Source organism: Lissotriton helveticus, chromosome 1_1 (genome assembly GCF_964261635.1).
Source record: "Lissotriton helveticus chromosome 1_1, aLisHel1.1, whole genome shotgun sequence".
NCBI classification, from domain to species: Eukaryota; Metazoa; Chordata; class Amphibia; order Caudata; family Salamandridae; genus Lissotriton; species Lissotriton helveticus.
Window position 1 is genome coordinate 895,313,464 of NC_136057.1, and position 22,029 is coordinate 895,335,492.

Below are 22,029 nucleotides of genomic sequence, written 5' to 3' on the forward strand. Positions count from 1 at the left end.
AGGCAGAATGACAGAAGCAGAGTGTCCAAAGTCAGCAGGTACATACAGGGCAGTTTGCAAATGCTAGAGCTGACTCTTCCGGTGGGAGAGGGGTGTCGCCTCTAGAGCCCAAGACTAGACCTGGAGCACATCGTGAGCTCAGGGGACCCACTCAGTACCTGCCAAGATGCTGCCCCCCCCCCCACCCAGCGGCGACTTCGACAACCCCTGCCCCCGTACCTGTACAGGGCTCACTCTCCTGAGCCCTGCCATCGCAGTCCAGCCATCAAAGAGCAGGCAGGGCCAGCGCAGTTCTCAGGGCGCAAAATGGCAGGTAGTCTCTAACCTCCGCCTTTCGTGTAGCAGGCCCGATGTGCCAGCCGGTTCTGGCGCCCCCAGCACCTCTGCAGAGCAGGGCTAATATTGCAGAGCGGGCCCTGGGCACCCAAAATGGCAGGCGCTTTGTGGAGGAGGGGGCAGCTGCTAACTGCACTACTTAAATTCAGCCACAGGCCCCCTCACGTGACCCTGGGCAGCGCGGCAGGCCCCAGCACAGCAAGGCATCCAGTGCGGGGCAGGCAGTGCAGTGTGGGCTCCGGGCGCTGATAATGGCGGGTGCCTCGTCCTTTAATCTGTCCTCGCCAGCCAGGCCGTCACCTCTCCCGGCGGGGAGCCGCTGGGAAGCCTCAGTATCCGGGGACACCCGGGTCCCATCCAGTCTCCTCAGGGACACCCGGGGGAGTCCCCGTGTCCACAATCCACACAGAGGGAGGCAAGCACCGCACTAGGCCCGGGTGCTTAAGATGGCGGGCCCAACGGTCGTCTCCCGGCTGCGCTGCCTGTGGCGGCAGGGTCTCCGTTCCCAGGCGTCACCAGGAATCTCCAAGCCTCCACCACACCGCAGTGAGTGGACCTCGACCAAAGCCGCTTTCAGCTCGTAACAATGCTGGAAATAGTTTTTAGCGGCGGCCCGGAGCTCTAATGGTGTACATCTCACTCCATGAGTTGCGAGACCACGCCCCCTCCAGATGTCTTTGTTGTCTTCTTTCATGGTTTATGCTTTGGTTGACCATTTTCCTGATGGCTTTCTTTTTTGCCTTTTTAGTAGTAATGGTGCAGCCTTCTGAATTATGTTGATCGTACTGCTGTTGTAATGATGCGTTAGATCTTGAAAAGATGTATGGTCAGTCAGGGGTGCCATGGAGGTTTAGCATTGATTCACCAGTTCTGATCTGTTTACGCTGCTGAAATCCCTCTCCCACGTTTTCTCCTTTGGTCCTTGATTTTAGTTTCTTGTGTGTATATTTGGAAAATAATTTGGCGGTGGTCTGACCAATCTGTTGGGATGATGTCTAACATGTTTATTGATCTTAGCGATGATGAGGTCAAGTGTGGTACCTTTGTTATGGGTTAGTCCTCTGCATGTTTGGATCATGTTGAGGTCCTGGAGCAGGTTGCTGAGTGCTGCCACTTTGGGGTCTTTGACATTGTTCCAATGCAGTTCCAATATAGTTTTCCTTTTAGGTAACCTAGGCCCATGTTACAAATAAGTTGCACTGGAGCATAAACACAGCACATCCATTTCCACCAGTTTATGTTGCTTCCCTAATAAGAAAAGGGACAATTCTGCATAGCTTCAGTTTGCATGCTGGTTTCTGGATGCACTATAAACCATTTGTAAGTGGTCACCTTAACATCTAATCATACCTCATAGTTTTCCTTTGTTGAGAGCTGATAAGGGACAATAAACAGTGTATTTCCTCCAAAGAAGAGAGATAATCATGAGCATCATGATTGTTGTCAGAGTCTCTGTCTGCATTTTTCACTTAATATTAAGTTAATATTAAGCTGTAACTGTTAGAGCATATGTTTACGACAATCACTTTCTTGTTTTCCGAAATTGTGTCAGAAGACGTTTTGCCTGGAAAACATTAGGCAGGCTCTGAACCTTCAATGCTGTGAGCAGTTTCAGGCTTTATTGGTCTCGATCAGGAGTACCTGCACCTTTTCCCAGGCCTTCCCAAAAGGTTCTCAAGAACATAAATGTTTGGATGTTACTTTGACTCCATATGATAAAAACACCTTGTGTTCTGTTAGGGGTGTTCATTTATCACAGCAGTGCCTTCTAGAACATGAGGCTCTTTTCTATTTCAATTAAATCACTTGAATATCCCATTTGAATACACCGAAATATGTAAAAGTAACATTCACAGGGGCCTGGCCAGCAATCATGGCAGCGAGGACGTGACTTAGATCGGCTCCGCGGTGAGCCCCATGAGTTCGCCAATTCGGACGCTCAGTCCCGGGCGAAGGACAGCTGAGAGGCCGGGACTGAACATGCACAAATAAAAGGACACCCCTGGGACGCTGCAGAAGTGGAGAGAAGGTCCAGCAGCAGCCATTTGGCAGATGCGGGGAGCAGCGGCCATTTGGCAGATGCGGGGAGCGACGCTGTTGACCTAAAATAGCGACCGTTCTCCGCGGAGTCTAGCGACACCGTAGGAGATTCCTGGAAGCATGAACCCAGCAGCAGAAGGCCCCCGGAGCGCAGACTAAAGGTGTCTCTGCCCCTCTGAGATGGAAAAGGCCACCAGAAGCAGTGGCTCTTTGAGAAACCCGGGGATCAGTGCTGCTGACTTAAAATGGAGGCAGCAGCGGGCCCCTGGAGCGGAGACTGGGGGCGTCTCGGCCACTCTGAGAGAGAAATGGCTCCTAGACAGCACGCAGGAGGAGGGGTAGTGAGGCGCCAATGGAGCAACACACAGGCGGTAAGGACAGCCGTCCCCGTAGCGCTCACGCCACAAAAGGCGAGGGGTAAGCCCTGATGATGCGGGAGCAGGGGGCCGGCAAGGTGCCCGTGGCAACCCCCCAGCCTGTGGTGCACATCCGCGGTAGCTGAGATCATCGGGAGGGTTGCAGAGGCTTATCCCTGACTTTAAGATGGTGCCTGATTTGCCTTAACAGAGAAGCAGACCGTGCAACCGGGGCAAAGGCCCAGCAAAATGTTATGAATGTCCCAGGTGCCTGAGAGGGCAAGAAGGAGAACCTAGAAGGCTGTCCCCTGGACCAGACAGAGGGGCCCACAAGAACCTCTGAGTCATTGAGCTTTGTGGTGTGACAAAGAGCGACTTTCACTGAGCCCACACCCCTTCACTCGACCAACAACCTACACGACGAGAAGTGCAGTTTTGACCCTACGAACTGCCACCGAAAAAAGTGCAACCCAGAAACCCAACAGGGTCTCCAGCTACTTTGGGGCATCCAGACTGAGTGGGGGACAAGAGAAAGAGGGCAATCTGGAGGCGGGGAGGATGGCGCTCACTTGAGAAGACTTTCTAGCAACCCTGAAAGAATTTAAAAGAGAGCTGCGGGAAGACATCAAAGCAGACCTGGGGGCATCCTTTGAGACCTTCAAAGAAGAGATGGGGACCAAAATAGTTGCGCTCCAGGTGGATGTGGATTCAACTGGAATGCACACCCTGGAGTTGGAGGTGAAATGTCCGGAATTGGAAGGCCGCCTCCAACCTCTAGAAGAGGGTGCAGACTCTCTCTCTGCCCAGCTGAACTCTTCTCAAACGCGAGGATTTGGAGAACTGCTCCCGGAGAGATAATATCAGAGTGAGGTGCCAGTAAGAAGGAAGAGAAGGATCGGATCAGGACGCATACATGGTGGACCAGTTTTCTAGCGTGCTAGGAGGGGACACGGCTGAAGTGTGACTGGAAGGCGCACCCAGGGTAGACACCCGAGAGATATCCTGGCAAAATTCAACTCCTTCAGAGTCAAGGAACTGATCCTTCAAAAGGCAAGAACCAGGGCATCGGTAGAGTATCAGGGGGTGTCCTGTGCTTTCTTCCAAAATGTGGCCCAGGCCACGCTCATGAGGCGTCAACAATTCTGTCTAATCACAACAAACCTACGGGAGTGCCAGATAAAATACAGTTGGACTTACCCATTTGGAATAGCCTTCTCCTTCAACAAAGCAGCACTTCACAGAGGTGGAGGGAGCGGCGGCCCTCCTCAGCCTTGGGAGGACTTCTCCTCAGAAGGAAGCAACAGCAGGGGGCGTTAGAACGGAGCGGCCCTCTGGGCGGGAGGCCCCCGGCCCATGGCAGACACCCAAGAGGGGAAGCAAGTCGGTGCCACTCGAACGACACCTCCCTGGCTGGCTAGTGCACAAGGTAATAGGATGTCTTCAACTACTCTGCAGAGGGACATGGTTGAGAGAGGGGACCTCATTTACAGAGGATTTTATCTCTGGGTGCTCGTGTGCTCTGGGAAGTCGATGTAGAGAAGGCCCCCTCTTCTCTCTTCTGCTATAGACCCAGTCTCTGAGTGCGGCCACTATCTGCTTGACAAGGACTCTGGCTGGGATCCCTCTAGAAACAGTGTCCAAAAAGAACACTCGTAGGGCTCTGGGAGAAGGAATGGTCCTGCCCCAGTAGCCGCCAGAAGCTGAAGTTCTTTTGGGACTTTGCGAACGTATTCTGTTATTTGTTTTGTTAATTCAGTTGTTAATGATTTTTCCAGGGTGGCCATCTTGAGGATAGTGCAGGGGCAGAGGTGGTGAGGGGGGCTGGGGCACCTCGGGTGACAAGGGAGGGCATGTTGGAGCGGGGACCCTTTAGGAAGTAGTGCATGTGCCAATATAAATGGTAGTGAAACTTATGTCATGGAGTGTTAGGGGGCTCAACTTCCTTAACAAATGGCAACGTTTATGGAAATTTTTGGGAGATCAGCAAGCACAGGTGGTGGCCTTGAAGGAGACCCACATTAAGAAAGGGGAAGAACAGAGGCTGAAGCATAGTCAATATCCCATGATCCTTCGATCCGCTAACGTAAGAAAAAAAATGGGGTGGCCCTGCTGTTTCTCTCTTCTGTACAGTTTGAGCCTGAGGACACCAAATCTGATAGGGAGGGGAGATTCCTGATGGTCAGAGGGATGTTGATGGGTCGCCCCTGCACAATCGCCACAGTTTATGCGCCAAATGGTGGGCAGGCTGACTTTCTCTCTTCCTTTCTTGCAGCCTTGGAGGGGTTAGCTTCTGGAGAATAGATTTTAATGGGGGACTTTATTCTCATTTGGGACCCAAAGCTAGATACCACACACCCATAGAGAGCTATGGGGGGAGTGTTTAGTAAAACGCTGAAATCATCCCTGCAACAAATGGGGCTGCTTGATGTATGGCGGGAGCTTAACCCTGCTACACAGGACTGTTCCTTCTTTTCTCATGCCCATAGAACATACTCCAGAATAGACCATACCTTTATTAGTCAATCACTCCTACATGCATGCACGGCCTCCCTCTTCCTTCCATTAGTCTCTCGGACCACGCTCCCTTGACTTGCCTAATAAATTGGCCAGCGCCACTAACTAAGCTGACCAGATGGTACTTTCCCAACGTATTGTGTCGAGACAGGCTACACAGAGATGATATCCGAAAATAGATTAGGGACTTCTTCACGACCAATGACTCTGCCGATACCTCTCCTGTAAATAATTGGGATGCCTTCTAGGCTTTTATAAGAGGGCACTGCATCGCATTCACTACCTCCCTGAAAAAGCTCCAGACTAAAGTAAGGCTATAGCTGGATAAAGAGCTACTTGACACAGAAAAATCACACAAAGATTCTCCATCTGTTCCAACTCTCAGGAAAGTCACAGCCCTCAGAGAGAAACTTTGAGCCATCTATACCAATAGAACGAGAAAACAATTCTGAGACTCCAGGCATATGGCTATGAAGGGAAAGGTAAGGTAGGCCCAATGCTAGCACAACCACTAAGGGCAAAACAGGAAAGGGAATGCGAACCAAACGGTGTCCCCCTCCATGGGAGAGGCTTTGATCACAATAATCCCAAAGGCAGGGAAGGATCCCCAGGAATGTGCCTCCTACAGACCCATCACCCTGTTAAACCTAGATGCTAAAATATATTCTAAAGTCTTAGCTACCAGACTGGAGGATGTCCAACCCAGCCTTATTCACCTTGAGCAATCAGGCTTCATCAATGGGGCCAGATCCATGATAATCTCCATAGGGTGTTTCACCACATAGACAAGGTCCAGAAGAAACATATACCTGCAGCCCTCTTGTACCTAGACGTGGTGAAGGCCTTTGACCGGGTCGATTGGACCTTCTTGCTACATTCCCTTTGTCGCTTTGGGGTCTGTGAGGCCTTCCTGGGGATGGTGAGTGCCAACTACAGCTCCCCGAGGTCCAGGGTTTTGGTGAACGGGGTTGCGTCTGACTTTTTTAGATTGGTACGAGGCACTAGAAAGGGCTGCCCCTTTTCTCCAATGCTCTTTGCCCTTAGTATCCAACCGTTTGCAGCAAGGATAAGAGTGAATCCAGAGATTAGCGGTATTAAGTTTGGCTCTGACAAACACAAAGTCTCATTGTTCGCAGACGATGTTTCCCTGCCGGTTTCCAATCCCGCTAAATCCCCAACGGCGATACAACTTGAATTAATGCAGTTTGAAAGGGTATCGGGTTCAAGGTCAACCTACCTAAATCCTTCCTATTGAGCCTGACGTTGCCCCCAGAAGTACAAAGAGATGTTGAGAGGATGTCCTCCTCCCGCTGTGCACATAAGGCAATCACATACCTGGGCATCCACATCACTCCCAAACTAGGTGACCTATATAGGGCTAACTTCAACCCCTACTGAGAACTCAAAGCAGACCTCAAGAGATGGAGCGCAGCATATCAATCATGGATAGGATTCATTATTGCCATAAAAATTAACGTTCTCCCCCGCCTTCTCTACCTCTTTCAGGGCCTACCTATCACACTTGAGAAAGATCTATTTAAAGAGCTACAAACTATGATCATAAAATGTATTTGGCTAGGCCAGAGGGCACGTCTTCCTCCACGCCTTCTAGTGAGATCGGAGGGGGAACTGGCTATTCCGGATTTTCTGCTGTATTACAGAGCTGCTTAGTTTCGGGTCCTGGTCGCTTAGAGCATCAGAGAAACTGTGGCTTCACATGGATAGACAAGTGATGGGTAGAACCATCTTGGACTTGCTCTGGAAGCAAAAGGTTGACAGACCAACCAACGCCTAAGTATCCCCACAGCGACTACCCTTCAGGTATGGGACACTGTAACCAAAACCCTGCCTCTGACCACTTTCCCGTCCCCCTACACCCCTGTCTACTTCAACACTGCCTCCCCCCCTGTGCTCAGAGAGGGACCCTTTGATAAACTGAGAGAGGGAGGATGTCTCATGGTTTCGGACCTCTTCCTCAAGGGAAAGATGAGGATATTCGCTGACTGTGCAACCTGCTTCCAACTCCCACTCAATGAAGACTATCACTACGTCCAATTAAAGCACTGGACCCAGCAGCCACTCATGCGACAGGTGGCCACCAGAGAATTGCTCTCAAGATTTGTTCAAACTGGCCCTACAGCTAATGGCTACATCTTATTTTTAAATGCTTTCCTGCTCTCCCTTAGCCTACATCAGACCCCGCGTTACAAGAGATTTTGGGAGGGCATCCCACTATCCCCCCCCTTCGGAGAAACAATGGGAATCCCTTTATAGAGATATCACCAAGCACAATCGCTCCATGTTCTTGAGGGAAGTTCACTACAAAACTATGTATGACAGGTACCTTCACCCACAAAAATGACACTCCGTCTTTCCAGATACCTCTGACCGATGCTGGTGGGGATGCAGATTGTTGGGAGATTTCTGACACATCTGGTGAGACTGTCCTTCTATCCAACCCTTCTAGAAGGAAATCCTATCCCAAATTAAACACATCTTAGGCTACCCGATTGCTGATTCTCTAGAACACTTGCTCCTAAGTATTCGGGACCCCAGCCTCAAATACCAAACTCAGGGCGACCACTCCATCATGTGGCTGTGTTTGGGGGCAGCCAAAATGGCTATTGCAGTGGCATGGAAGAAAATCGAGGACCCCCACTTACACAATGGCCCTGGCCCTCGAACGGATGACGGACGTTATTGAAAACGTTTTGATTACATCTAGAGCCCCCTGGTGAGCTACTTGTCGGAGGGGCTGCCACTGCTTGGCTGTGGTGCTCAGCTGAGAGCCCTCCATCTCTTCCTGATATAATTGACTGATGCTCTCTTTGGGGGCTCTTGGCCCTGAACCCCTCCAGGCCCTCTCACACAGGTCGTGGGGGGACGCACCCCGCCCCACTCCTAGCTAGTACAGAAGCCACTATGACATCCTGGAAATGTTTGGTTTTTCTTTTCTTTTTGGTTTCTCTTGTTCATTTCTTTTCAGCGTTCATGTACTTCTGTTCATGTGATTTGGGGACATGTCCTTTTCTTGAATAAACTGTACAGGCTCTTTAGCTATCTAATGCTCTGACTAAGTGCCTGTGGGACGAATTGAACGCAATTGTGGTTTGTTTTTAAAGTTTGTATCATTGAAGAAAATTCAATAAAAAGATTTTGGAAAAAAAAGTAACATTCACGAGGGATAAAAAGTTGTTTGTGTTACACAATGTCTTATGGTGAAGCCAATTTACAATATTTTATGAGCTGAAACTCCAAAGTAAGGAATTCAGAAAGGAAAGGATCAAGAGAGCTAACTTTGGCTTTTGTTTAAAATCAAATACCTTTCATGAATCCATTCCAGCCTATGTACTAGCAACACAATATTGTAAATTTGTTAAATTAGGACACCGTGGTGACTTATCGAATATCACATTGTTTCAAAACACTCAGCAGTAGCATAGAAAAAGGAGGAGAAGGGGGAACATTGATTACAAATTAATGAATGAGTATAATGGAAGGTGTTTTACCTTCATGCATCTTAGGGTGTTTGTTCTTCATGATGGAATAGAACAGAGATGGGTTTTGTCTATTCATATATAAGTGCATTTCTGTCCAAGGGAAGTGATAGTGCATTGTGGGATTGTTAGAATTGATTCTGGGTAAAGTCATACAATCAAACAAGACCTGACACTTTACCTTGAATCCTTTGTAAAATTGCACCATGTCTTCTCTTGCAATTTAAAATTCTTCATTACATGGATACAAAGAAAATGCAACCCCTATAGTAATTTGATGGTACATTTGCCCTCACCGAAAGTCTCTCTGCTGTCTTCATGTTCCCTGCCTTAATGGAACGCACTTTTCTGCACTTTGTCCCTTTTTAATTTTGAACACAGCCACTAGTGACAACAGATATCATGCTTGTATTCAATTGGAAACGTTTTTGATATGTTATTGATTTAACATAGCCAGTGTCACTGTTGCTTGCTTCTGTAGCATCCTGCCTGCCATATATTCCAGAGAAGGGGACAGTTGGCGCCAGTGGAGACCTTGCACCTCTTGCTCATCTAGCTTTAGGCCTGATTGGAGAAGGCAAGATGTGGTCTCCAAAGAGTGGATGGGCTGATGCTAAATATGTAAGTATGTCTAAAGTTGTAGTAGACTACAGGTTACAGTCCAGGAATTCCACGTATCAATGGTATATTTACTGGATTAAAATAGGATTCAGTGAAAACCTACTTGATAGTTTTGTCTGTAACAAAGAACAGATTACATAACAAATTGAAAAAAGATTCTTTATTTTAAATTTGGACTAGCGCAAAGCAAAAAATATAATTTTAAAGCATGTTCTCTTTGGGACTATTGGATAAAAATTGAACTGGCAAATTGGGATTACAGTAGAATTTAAAAGTGATAACTGCCTTGGTGCTAGGATGGGTCCCAGATAGTTTACAAGTTGGTGTAATGTCAAGGTTTAGTCGGGTAGATCAATGACTCTGCCAAGGGAAATGAATGGCGAAATATATACCAACACAATCTGCGGATTGATAAAATACTGTCAAACAAATGAGTATATGCTAACTAAACCGAACTAATCAGTGAATTAAAATAAGCAGCATTTTTTACAACAAAACCTTTTCATGCAACAGAAATATCTTTTAGCCTAAAGAAATACGTTAAATCTTTCTCAGTTTGTGTACAGTTTAGAGGTAAAATAAACCTAAAAATCAATCAGCAGAATGCTCTTTAAGTACACAGGAATGTAAAAGTTACGTTTGATTTAATACCACAGATAGTTATGTGGAGCATCTACTCTATGTTTAAATTTGTATGTTGCAGTAGAGCAAGCTTCACACTGATGGTTACAGGGAAATAAACATTTTCTTTTGTGATTTTTTTGGGGCATAGGACTGGACATTATTCTGTCAATATGCTTAATTTCAGGAACCAGATCTTTAATAGTGTCACCTAGAGAACATTGCTGCTATGTATCCCTGTTAGCTACTACCCCAGCCTGGATTGTTAAAGTCTGCACCAACTTGTCAACAGTTGCACAAGGCTGAATTAATCAACCCCTTTTCATGGATTTGTTCCTCTGTGTTTGAAAGGAAATGATTAAAAACCTCATAAAATAACAATCTTTGATCTAACAAACAATCAATATTTTATCTAAGTTACAAGACTGTAAATGATAGCAAGTCTTGGAGGTGCCTGTGGTCATAGTGCTCCAGTCTCAACCAGAAAATTCCACAAGCTCACCCACATCAAGTCATCATGTAAACCAAGACACTGAATAAACATAATAGCAACAACAGACTGGTTTATTTTGTTCTGCACCCCGCACTTCTGCCGTTTTTAAGTGCACAATGAAAAGATATTATAGGTGTGGTGACTTTCCTTGTGGTTGAGGATGGTGTTCTAAAAGTATTTGAATGCTACAAACCTTATCTGGTCTCTTGGAACATTTCCATGCCTTTTTGATAATTTCGGCCATCACATTTTAATAGATAGGCTTGGATTAATGGCATACTACTGCTGAAATATTGCTTATATTTATATTAGTCTAATATGAGCCATTGATGTGGCCAGCAGTGGATCTTGGACAGCTATTTACAACTCAATGGACAAAGCTGAATGTATCCTTTTCAGTCTAAAAGTCTACTTACCCCTAACCTTATTGAGCAGGGATGGTTCTAGGATGTTGGGGGGCCCTGGGCAGAAAGGGACTCTGCGAGCCCCCTCTAATTTGCATACAACCTGACAAATGCAGGTTGCATCTCTTAAGTGGACCCTGCTACCGACGCTGCTGTGTGCAGACCCCCTCTGAGCTGCAGCCACTCCCTCCCAGCCACCTACAAGCCCCTCTTAGCAGCTCATAAAGGGCTGAAAGTATGAGAGTTGATTTTCATCAGAAAGGGTTAAAACTGCTGTGGTACAATGGGCATCCCATGGAGGTGCCTCTGAATGGGCAGCAGGATAGGAGGCCTGATTGCCGGACAAACCTGCAGAAAGTGTCTCATGGCAACTGGGCCCATAGGAGGGGCCCGCTAGGTCTCGCCTCACTGTACCATGGTTGCGAGACCCAGTGGCCCCTCCCATGGGCACAATGGCAGGGAGGCACCTTGCTCTCAAATTAGGTGAGCAGAGGTCATGAGTGGGCCAGTGTGCTGTGGCCTGGCTGTAACATATAGGTGTGGGGCGCTGAGTTAGTGGGCTGAGAGTGGGTCGCTGTGCAACTGCCCATGCCCAGCGCCGGCCCTGTTGAGCAGTTACAAAAAAATTCTAATCTGTGATGATAGGCTTTGAGGCCTAACTCTGGGACAACACGACTGCTTCTACCAGTCTAAGAATTCTTGTTATCATATTAGTGCTTCTCTGACTCCTAGATGTCACTGTCAGTTACTAAATGCCAAATTATGAAACGTGTTTTCAAATGAACACGATTCATTGAGGTCAGGTGTTTCTCACCTGATGACACAACCAAATGATATTTTGCGATTTTCATAGGGATGCTTCCTTTGAAGTCTTTATATTAAATTAAAGAAAGTTAAGAGGGTGTTATGTCACAAATAGGAGTAATAGGGGTGAAAGGACGTGTATGTAGAGTGGTTATCTAAGTTCTGACTACTTCTTAATGCCGCCACAGCTCATGTGTTAATGCTTCTGACACGGCTCTATCTCAATTTTAATCAGAGGTGTGTTGAACTCCTTCCCCCACATCTGCATGGTCTTACTTAAATATTTCTAAAATTTTACTCAAAGTAATCCCTTTATCATTATTATTGTCTTCTATTTACAAGATTAAAAAAAGAAGTGCCATAGAGGCAACCATATTCTCCTTAAGGACCACATGTTTCACGTAGTCCTATACATTCGCCCAGGAATCAACTGTATCTGAGAGTTTCATTATTTATGTTCAGAACAGCTGAAAAGTATCATCCATTATCAGATGGCTTATATACATTGTCCCTCAGCAACTCCTTTTTCTTTCAAACCATCACAATACTAGGTGCTGGTTGTAAAACTCTTGTGGGTGTTGGTAGATGTCGAGTTGAGTGACTATGTATTTCTTCTGGGTGAGGGTCCACTGCATGTCTTTCTAGCTCCGATAATATTTGGCACAAGCTAGAGTCTCTCTCCATATTCCAGTAAATTCTCCAAGCTATTGGCATTGCAGCTTTTAGAAGCATACTGTGAAGGTTTCAAACAACCCCTTGTTGTGTTAGTCTGATGCTGTTATCACTCCCTCATAATGAAAGGATGTGTGCCTACCGCTACCACTCAAGCAATGTTTCCTGGGTTCTTCTGCTGATAGATTGCCACTAGGTTCGATAAAGCTGAAGCCAGCTTGAAACAACATCAAACAGCTCCCGAGGAGGGCTTTAATAGTATATCACTTCAGTGTCGACAGACGTTTGCACAACTTATGCTTGGCAAAGGAGTCCAAGTCCAGTTAGATTAGAAATTAATTTGGTTTGAGATCTCCCACTCCTTCGTTGCATGTGAAAGTATCTGGGAGAAACGTCCCTCTGAAACAAGTGGCAGTATGTCCAGATGGACTCCTCTGAATTTCAGCCACTGCTAATTAGATATAGACCTCTAGATTGAACCACTTGGAATTGCCATCCTCCAATAAATGGAAGACATGTATCTTTACTTCACAGATCACCTAAAACTATAGATCCTAGATTAGCAAGGCTGAATGTAGTGGAATGTCTGGATTGCCTTTTTCTTACCCCTCACCTCTAGTACCAAATCCTTCAGTTTCTATATTGAACTTGGTCTCTCCATCAAATATTCTATGAACAAGACAATAAGGAACTTGGTACAAAAACAGCCTCTTGTGTAAAATGAAAACATTTTCATGCAACCCATTACTTCTGCATGACTACACTATATCTTGTCCTCTCTGACATTGACTGAGGCAATCTTCTAATCACTGCTTATCTGCCAACAGACGTTTCCCGCTCAACCCAGCGCTACTTGTACTTGCATGCCTAACTGTGAAGAAAGCAATTGTTATCACATAATATATGCATTCTGCAAACTACACCAGCAAGCATTACATGCAAACCCCTCTTCCTGTCCTACATTACCCACACACACACAGACATCTGTCTAAAAAGCACACAGGCTTCATTTTAAAGGCTGTATTTGAAAAACCTAGGGCAATAACGAAGTAGTCCTGGAAATACCAAAAATAAAAATGGGAGACTACAAGAAAGCAAGCGTTTTCATCTACCTCTATGTCTGAAATGAAAATTGGCCTCATCTTACTTGTGCTTCAGAAAATACCTCTTAACTCTGTTCTCTCTATAACATCTAATTCCCAATTAACCCCATGCACTTCCCAAACTAGACTTATGTTATGTTATGTTTTGTTATTTGGATTTTTAAAGCGCACGGCTACTCACAAGTGTCTTGGCGCAATGTCTAAAGGGGAGAGAGGAGACTATCAAACAAAAAGGTACGTTTTCTAATTTTTCTGAATACTGTCGGGTCTTCGATATTGGGTAATGCCAGAGGAAGTGCACCAAACCACCAAGCCTCTGGTACTTAAAACGAGGAACCAGTGTGAGGCAATGGGATGCCGATTGCAACTGTCTCGTTGGCACATAGAAGGCAAACCACTTTTGAGGCTAAGATGGTCCAAGGCCATGAAGAGCGCGATGGGCTAGGACTAGCGATTTAAACTTCACCAGTTTAGCTACGGGGAGCCAGTGAAGGGAACACAGGTGATGACGCACGCTGTGCCTGGCAGAGATGCCCAGAAGAAGTCTAGCTGCCGTATTTTGGACCACCTGGAGCTTTTTTATTAGGTAGCCAGGGATGCCAATGTAGAGCACGTTGGCATAATCTAGCCAGGACAGGATGAGAGCACAGGTGACCATTTCTCTTGCTGCTTGGGGCAGGAAAGGAAAGAACTTTCTTAAAGTCTTGAGGTGACCAAAACCGTTGCCGGCCAACTACTTGATGTGGAGTGAGGAGAGGCTCTTGTCAAACCATACCCCCAAATTCTTGGCCTGCTTCCCTACAGAGGTGGGCAGGGGAAACTCCAGAGAGATTCCCGGAAATTGTAAGGGAGTTTTCTAAACAGGAGAATCTCTTCTCCTCATTACATTTAATTGTGCAGCCGATAACCATTTAAAAATGGAGGAGAGACAATGGTGAGCCGAGGAGACAGAATCATCATCATAGTCCCAAGTGAAGAGCAACTGGGTGTCATCGGCGTAGGCCATCACCCTGGCTCCCAGGCTCTTGGCCAGATAGACTAAGGGCGTCACATAAATGTTAAAGAGAAGAGGGCTAAGGGAGGACCCCTGAGGAACTCCTGTAGTCTCAGACTATAGAGAAGCGGATGACAGAGGCATCCAAATCTGCTGGGCCCGATCCTCGAGAAAGGACCTAAGCCAGTTCCAGGCAGTACCCGACACTCCTATCCTGGTAAGCCGTGAAAGGAGAAGAAAGTGTGGAACTGTGTCGAACGCTGCCAAGCAGAATCAATGCTGCCCTCCTGCTGGCATCCAAACACTCCTGGATGGCCTCCATGACCCCCACCAGCAGCGATTCAGTGCTGTGAGAGCCCCGTAACCCTGACTGTGCAGGATGCAACAGACCCTCCCTCTCAACAAACTCAGTGAGTTGTTTGGTGACAACCTTCTCGCGCACCTTGGCCAGGCAGGTAAGAGAGAGATTGGTCTGTAGTTCCCTGGACTGCGAGGGTCTAATGACGGTCTTTTTATAAGTGCCAAAATCTTGGCCTGCTTCCAGGGCGCTGGGACACTGGCTGTATGGAGGGGCAGATTGATGATGCTATTCACCTCTGTGTTAATTGTCTCTGCTGCTGCTAGCAGTCTAGCAGGGTAGGGGTCAGAGGGGGAGCCAGACTTTAAACTCATCAGAATTTTAAGCGAATCCGGCAAATCCACCGGCATAAAAGCTGCCAGACGATGTTAGGGGCTCACCGGTGAAGGCCATACAGTTGCCTTGATCCCACAGTCACCAGGTAAGAAGGCCGCCTGGATTGTGCGGATTCTATCCAATAAAAAAGTTGAAAGGGTATCGCACCAGGCGACTGAAGATGGGGACGCGCTACCTTGGGCTGAAGGCGACGTAAAGCTCTGAACAATTGCAAACATGTCTTTATATACGGGTAGCGTAGAATTCCTTTTTAGGTCGAGCATTCAAGACCTATTGTAACTTACCTTGTGGGGTGAAAGCAACGCCTCTGCTGGCCATTTGTTTGTTTCAGTGTCCTTTAATAATCCTTCCTTACTAGTGGTCAATCTTGCTCTTTGTCTCTCCTGTTTGTCTTTCTGTTCATCCCACACAGCAGGGACTAAGTACTGTATTATTATGCTTTGGTTGTTTATTTATAGTTTGGGGACTTTTTTCTTTCTCCTTTCCTGCTTGCGTTAGTGTTTGCTTGTGTTCAGCTGGGCTCTCATAACTGCTCGCATTTTAATGGAGCTTTCCTCCCTCCCATTTTGCTGCATGCCCATGCCACTCTCCCTTGTTTACCATGTGTGTTTGGACGGAAAACAGGCGTTAGTGTTTGAAATTGCTGCCCCCATGTTTGGGCTCACAGTTCCCGGAAAGACCGGCACCGCCACTCTCACCCATTATACACCCCCACACTACATCAGCACATTATCCCTCCCCGGCGACTCACCTCGTCGGCAGTTACTTTATACTCGTCCCCAAAACAGCAATCAGTATTTGCAGCACGCCATGCGCGCTTCCACTTTACCACATGGTGTGTGGGGATGCGTCTAAAAGAAGCTCAGCCATTATTAAAGTGGGGGCGCGCACTGCAAATACAAACCAGAAGGGTGCCCTTGCTAGGCGCTATGTCGTCCCTCACTCACTCGCAGGACGCCGGATTATGCAAAGTTGACTGGCCGCTTCTTTGTATTTTCAGCTGTAGCTGTTGCCCCACAAAGCAAGTGCTCTGTGGAGCAGCAGCGATTCTTAAAGTTAAAGCGTGCACGGCAAGTTGAAAATACAAACACGCGAACAAGGAGGGAAATTGAGAAATGTCCCTGGCTGCTAATAACATGCAAAGTACCCGACGACACAGATGAATGGGCTTCCCCAGTGATGATGACACTGTCATCAGGCAGTCAGACAGCTATGCCGCTGAACAGAGCAGTGCCTGCTGCCTTAAGAAGGCAAAGTAGGTGGGGCTGCGGGAGTCATCATTCCGGTTATATCCAATTTTAGTGTTTCTCATTTCTTAAAATGGCGCGCTGCCCTTACATACACAGCCACCACTTCTCCATGTTCTCCCCTTCGCTCCAACCCCTCCGTTCTTGCTTGTTTTGTTTTGATTGCAATAGCTTCATTTGTGATTGCTAGGAGAGGCCGCCTTAAGTATCATGTGCTTTTTGTGCCCTTGCAATATCTTTTCTATTTTAACGTGCTTCTCTTTAAATGTGATATATGTTGAATTGTTTTAAACAGATTGTCTATCACAATAAACTGTGAACTAGGCGCATGTTTTTTTCATGAGATCCTTTAAATTACATTTATAGCCCTTTTCTCGCACTGACAGAGTGCGTGTATAGCTGGAGTGCAACTTCCACCAGTGTACATTTTATGCCTGCTATCCCTCGTTTATTAATGCAATGTTCACATAGGGATACACGACACCACATCATCTGGGAATCTGGTTTAGAGTGCTCGGAGCAGGGCTGAAGAAGAGGTCTTTCCTGCAATTAAAAAGGGCTGAGTGAACGTTCAGTCTGGAGAGTGGGGATGGGGCGCTTCTGGGAGGGGGTGGAGATGGGATGATTTCATGCCTGGGACATAGTGCCAATATCGGCCCACTCACCAGCCCTCCCGCAGCAACATGCATGTATCATAAATAATCAGACAAGACAACTTATTGTTGGGAAAAGATAGCTGCAGGTTTATTATCATACATATATGCCAACATGGTGGGTTGTCTTACAGACGATCCAAAGGCAAGCCGCCCCTCGCGGACTACCCCCTGATGGGCCAACTTGCAGCGTGGCCATAGCCAATCGGTGCTTAGCGGTTGTGGTGAGGGGATAGCCACTCCCACTTCCGGTGAACCATCGGTCCACCCTCTTGCTCACGCCCCCACCACGAAGGGCGGAGCGTTCAAGCGACCCCCGGTTGTACAGGTTTCCAACCGCCCATAGGACAGACGGGGCGCCGTCGCACCCCAGGGTCCACCGCACAGACTTCCTGGGGATATTAGGCCTCAGCACCCTTTGTGCTCCTGAAGAGGGTACCCCTGAGTACCTTTCCGCCGTCGCAGCCAGGGCCCCCCACCAAGGCCGGCATTCCTCCTTACTATAAATTACTTGCTACTACTAGGGTCTCTTCCCTATACCTCAAAAGACAGGACCATGCACAGCGTGACCCGCTGTCACCCCCGTCCTGAATCACCCTGTCAAATGGGCGTGTAGCCTCATGTAATAATAAAGCCAAATCTCTGCTCAATCATTTCTGCCTAGCGCAGATGAACCTCCTGTGCGCCAACTGCCTCACCCCCCGCAGAGCTCCATGCCACGGAAGGAAAGGGTGTGAAAGCAGACCACTAGAGTTCCCTGTCCTCAACTGGTTGCCAATTGCCCCTTGAGGTCTCCTTTTAGGGTGCATAGCTTTGCACCATAGCCCAGACAGGTTCACAGATCTTTCCCGAAGCTCCCTGGTGAACATAGTATGGTGTCACAACCTTATGGAGGGAAAGAGTATGAGATGCCTGTTATTGGACACGGACTTTCGTGAAGGGCCAACTTACGCAGCCTACCCTGCTTGCTGGACCTTTGACCGGGCACCGATGCCCGGTCCCCGTTATCAACCTGTGTGTGCCTTGATATTTCACCAAAAGGTGTCGGACTACCAGATTCTGTGTCACCTGCTTCGCTGTAGTCATTTGGGGGCTCCCCTGGGACCATTCTGTATCCCTGCAAATCTGCCTCATTCACTAGGCCCTTAAATGCCCTTCCCAGCCCATCAAAAGACCTGACAGCCTGATGCCCCCTCGCAGCTTTGGTGACTAGCATTGAGCCCCAGCCCCAGTCAGAGTATGTAACATATTTCCTTAGGGCTACCCGATATGGAGAGTGGCTAGCCGTGTCCTGTCAAAGCATGTCGATGGCCCTTCCCACCTAATTAGTGACTATCATGCCATGGGATGTGTAACAATGCACTGGTGTCCCAGTGTACCTGCCGTGTAATAGGGGGAACTACAAGAACGAAAACTTGCCCCTTCTTACACAGTGGAACGCCATCGGGTCGTTTTGACTGTCTTGTATGATCAGAGAGTCCGTCTCTTAGTGCATGCTTGCCCCCAACGTAACACAATGGTTGGACAGCCCACTGTCTGGCTGCAAGTTTTTCCATCATGCGTAGAAGGCCGGTGTGAGTTTGGTTTAGGCGCATCCCTTTTAACACTGTGTAGAGTATCTCCTCATGATTGCACTTGTACCAGTCGTCCCCCTGTGCCTGGCCTTCGAGGACCCTATGAAGTTTTACCAAGCAAACATATAACTGTAAATGCATGTTGTGCAACTGGGGGAACTATTACTTCCTCCTCTAACTCCCTGGCATGTGAACACTGCAAGGAAACCCTACGTTAATCCTTGAATAACCACCAAACAAAATAACGTCTAGGTAAAAGCTTACCCGTGGACTTAGCCAGGGGCCCTCCACTGCTTGTCAACACTAGCTGTTGAATTAACTGTACAAATTTGCCTGCCAACCTCGGGACCCCCTCAAGTGAGGTCAGCCAAACCAAACGCCTAACTGGGCCAAATGCCCCAACCTGTGTCCAGAGAGATGTAGCCAGGTAGAGGCTTCGTTGTATCAGCCAGACCTGATGCGGAGCCAGACTAGAAACGGTCTCAGTGGGGTCAGGCTGTAGGAGGTATGTGCGGCTAACGCAGGCCCAAAACTGTCAGCTTGCACACGCATCACCTTATTGCCAATGGGCCTGCTGAAAAGAAACTGGTGAAGCTGTGATCCCACTTAAGAGAATGTCTCAGCGTGGGCCTTATAAAAGGAGGTATACGTGTGGCTTCTGCAGGCCCAACTAATCAGTGGGGCTACTCAGTGTGCGTAGACAATGTGCTGAAGATTGCCTGGAAAAATCCCAACAATACCAATGTCTCACTATAATTGCTACAACGGAGCACTACTTCTATAACCAGCCCATCTGCTGGCTCAGTCCATGCTTTATAGTTGCATCAAATAAGAAGCTCCCATATCGCTTTCTTGCGTAGCCCCCCTAGAGCTATCTGCCCCCAACATGGCTGCCCACTTCCAACTGCATGTGTGACCTATCCTTTCGGTGCACTATGAGTGACATGCGATGACTATGACTGACACTTTTGTGTTAGCAATGAAACCATGAAGAAGGGGGAGACCTAATATCCCTGACTACCCCCAATTGAGCAGCAAGGAACTCTAAGAAGAACCTGGCTTAAGGCTGCTTATATGGGCTATCCCGATCTTGGAGTGTGCATGTGTGAGACAGACATATAACAATAGATAGGGAGACAGGTGCCCGATATGGAAAGAGACTGACGTAGGAGTTGCTGTACAAAAGAACACATTCCAAGGCTGGACATTGGAAGTAAGATATGCCCCGACACGCTCTTTGTTTGAAAGACCCGCATATCAAATGTGTCAGAGGGGATGCCAGATATGCCCACACTCTATCACTGCTTACCGAGAGAACACCCCAGTTATTGCCGGGTAAATAACAAATTGCCCAGACTCATCAGCTGTTCTAAATGCGAAAACATCCCATTGTTGCACAGGAACTACCTGCCCTGCTCACATACACCAGTTGACTACCAATGTATTGTTTCTATGGGGCGTAACCGGCGCGCCCCAGTCACAGGGATAGGAAAGATGCCTGGGGCGAAAATAGGTGTCCCGGACCCTGGCTCGCTGCCCCCCCAGTGTGCTATGACCCTTATACCTGTTGATAGGTCAGGTGACACCCCCATGTGGGCCGAGCGGTTCTCCAGCACTGTTCCTGTATGTGACACATAAAAACATCCATTAGAAGCCCTGCCCCCCCACACCCCCGACATAACAATATAATTCCCTGAAAAGAGGCAGGGGCCAACAATGCCCTCCTCCCCCCCCCCCCCGCTACCAAGGCTAACCCTCGTTGTCAGTTCGAAAAGTAGATTGACCAATTACAAACTTGTAAGGAGAGGGTGGGGCAATCACTTGCGTACCTCCGGGCACAGAGGCAGTAGTGTAGTCTCGTATCTTGACCTTAGTCAAATCTTCAAAATCCTGAGTCGATATGACCAATGCACTTGGTTTGTGTGGAAGATCACATCATACCTCCTCCCCTAACCATCTATAGAGGAGCACATCCACATCCCAGGCCTACAAACTAACCTCCAAGTTCTCCTCCTAAGAGACACTTCCAAGGAAACTCGTGCCCTTTGAATTGAAAAAATTGAGAAGGGAGACCTAAATTTAAAGCAAGTTCGAAACCCCTAGACTATGGAAGATCTTCCCAGTGACTAGATAAATGAGAGCTGCCATTCTTGCAGTCTTAACCTTCTACCTATCTTCTGAACTCTATTGTACCAGGACACTACACTTGTATCCTGTAACACCTGTTTGCTACCTCTTACATCGTGTTTGCTTCCTCTCCTTACACCAGTGCCACCAATGCTTACGTAACTATCGTTCTTGTGTTTGACTGGCTGCCATAGTAATGCAGTCCTATGCCTCTACTTGTTCATAGTACGCTTTTGTAACTTGCACCCTTGCCCTTATTCCTCCTGAAATGCACCGTTAAATAAATCATGTATTATATGCCCACGTATGTCCCCTTGCCTCATGTGACCTGGCCTTACAATGTGCAAGGTGTTCACTTATATTGCTCCAGTGTAACAGTTCTGTCCTTATTGTGAAGCGCCTGAAACCTTCGGGTAGAGTACGCGCTAAATAAAGGCATAATTAAGAGAGAGTACGAGGATGGGAACTGCAGAAGGCTGCGTAGCGTAATGAACCCTCGAACCCGGTTCCCCCGCATAACAGAAAATCGTGCACCACGTGCAACTACGCGACTCACTACTGTTTGGCCACCTACAAGGCTGGAGCGGCCGGGTTGGCACACACTTTGTAGCCCATCCCACGAGCCCCAGCACCCATGAGAGCTGGACTGCCACCGCCGCTGGAGGCTGCGAGATGCAGGCCCAGGGGTAAAACGTGGCCCCTGACAGTACACTATACTACGGAAATAACACCTTGCAAAATAATCCACCCGGTCCCTAATAAAAGTAGAAAGCAGTACCAAATCCTCCCAATACCAATACTTCCTCTGGGTGCTCTCCAAATCTAGATGAACATATCCCGAGCACTGTGGCACCTCCCCATCGCACACTTGTCAACAATAATGCATGCAGCCTGTGCCGTGCCTTACTCCAAAACTCGTGAGGCAAGTTACCAGCTCCGACCTTGACAGAGGAGGGGCTCAATACAGAGCGGTGCGACAGCGACCCGGAGCTTTGTGGAAGAACAATTTCCCAAGACTCGGCACAAAGGAACATGCCATACATAAACAGGGACGAAACCACTCAATCTAGCGTCACTATCGCTCTTACAACCTTTGTCGCCCGCTCAAAGAACCCGTCCAGCACTAAAATGAACTTTGGTAAAGTATACTCATGCCTTAATGAGATAAGTGCCTTTGTTTCAGTGAAACCTGTTACGTACACCACAGTGTCCTTTGCACCCATCTGAGGGCATAAACAAAAACTCCACTAAAGACCAACAACCTCCTACCACAATCATA

General features: G+C 47.6%; 1 protein-coding gene across 2 annotated transcripts in view; it reads left to right on the forward strand.

Moving 5' to 3' along the window:
* The window catches only part of HAL (histidine ammonia-lyase), a 387,900-nt gene that overhangs the window by 161,258 nt on the left and 204,613 nt on the right, over window positions 1-22,029 (forward strand). For both annotated transcript variants that reach the window (XM_078675784.1, XM_078675792.1), the window contains one exon: window positions 9,225-9,364. In XM_078675784.1, coding sequence (XP_078531910.1) covers window positions 9,225-9,364 — 140 coding nt within the window. The remainder of the gene's footprint in view (window positions 1-9,224; window positions 9,365-22,029) is intronic.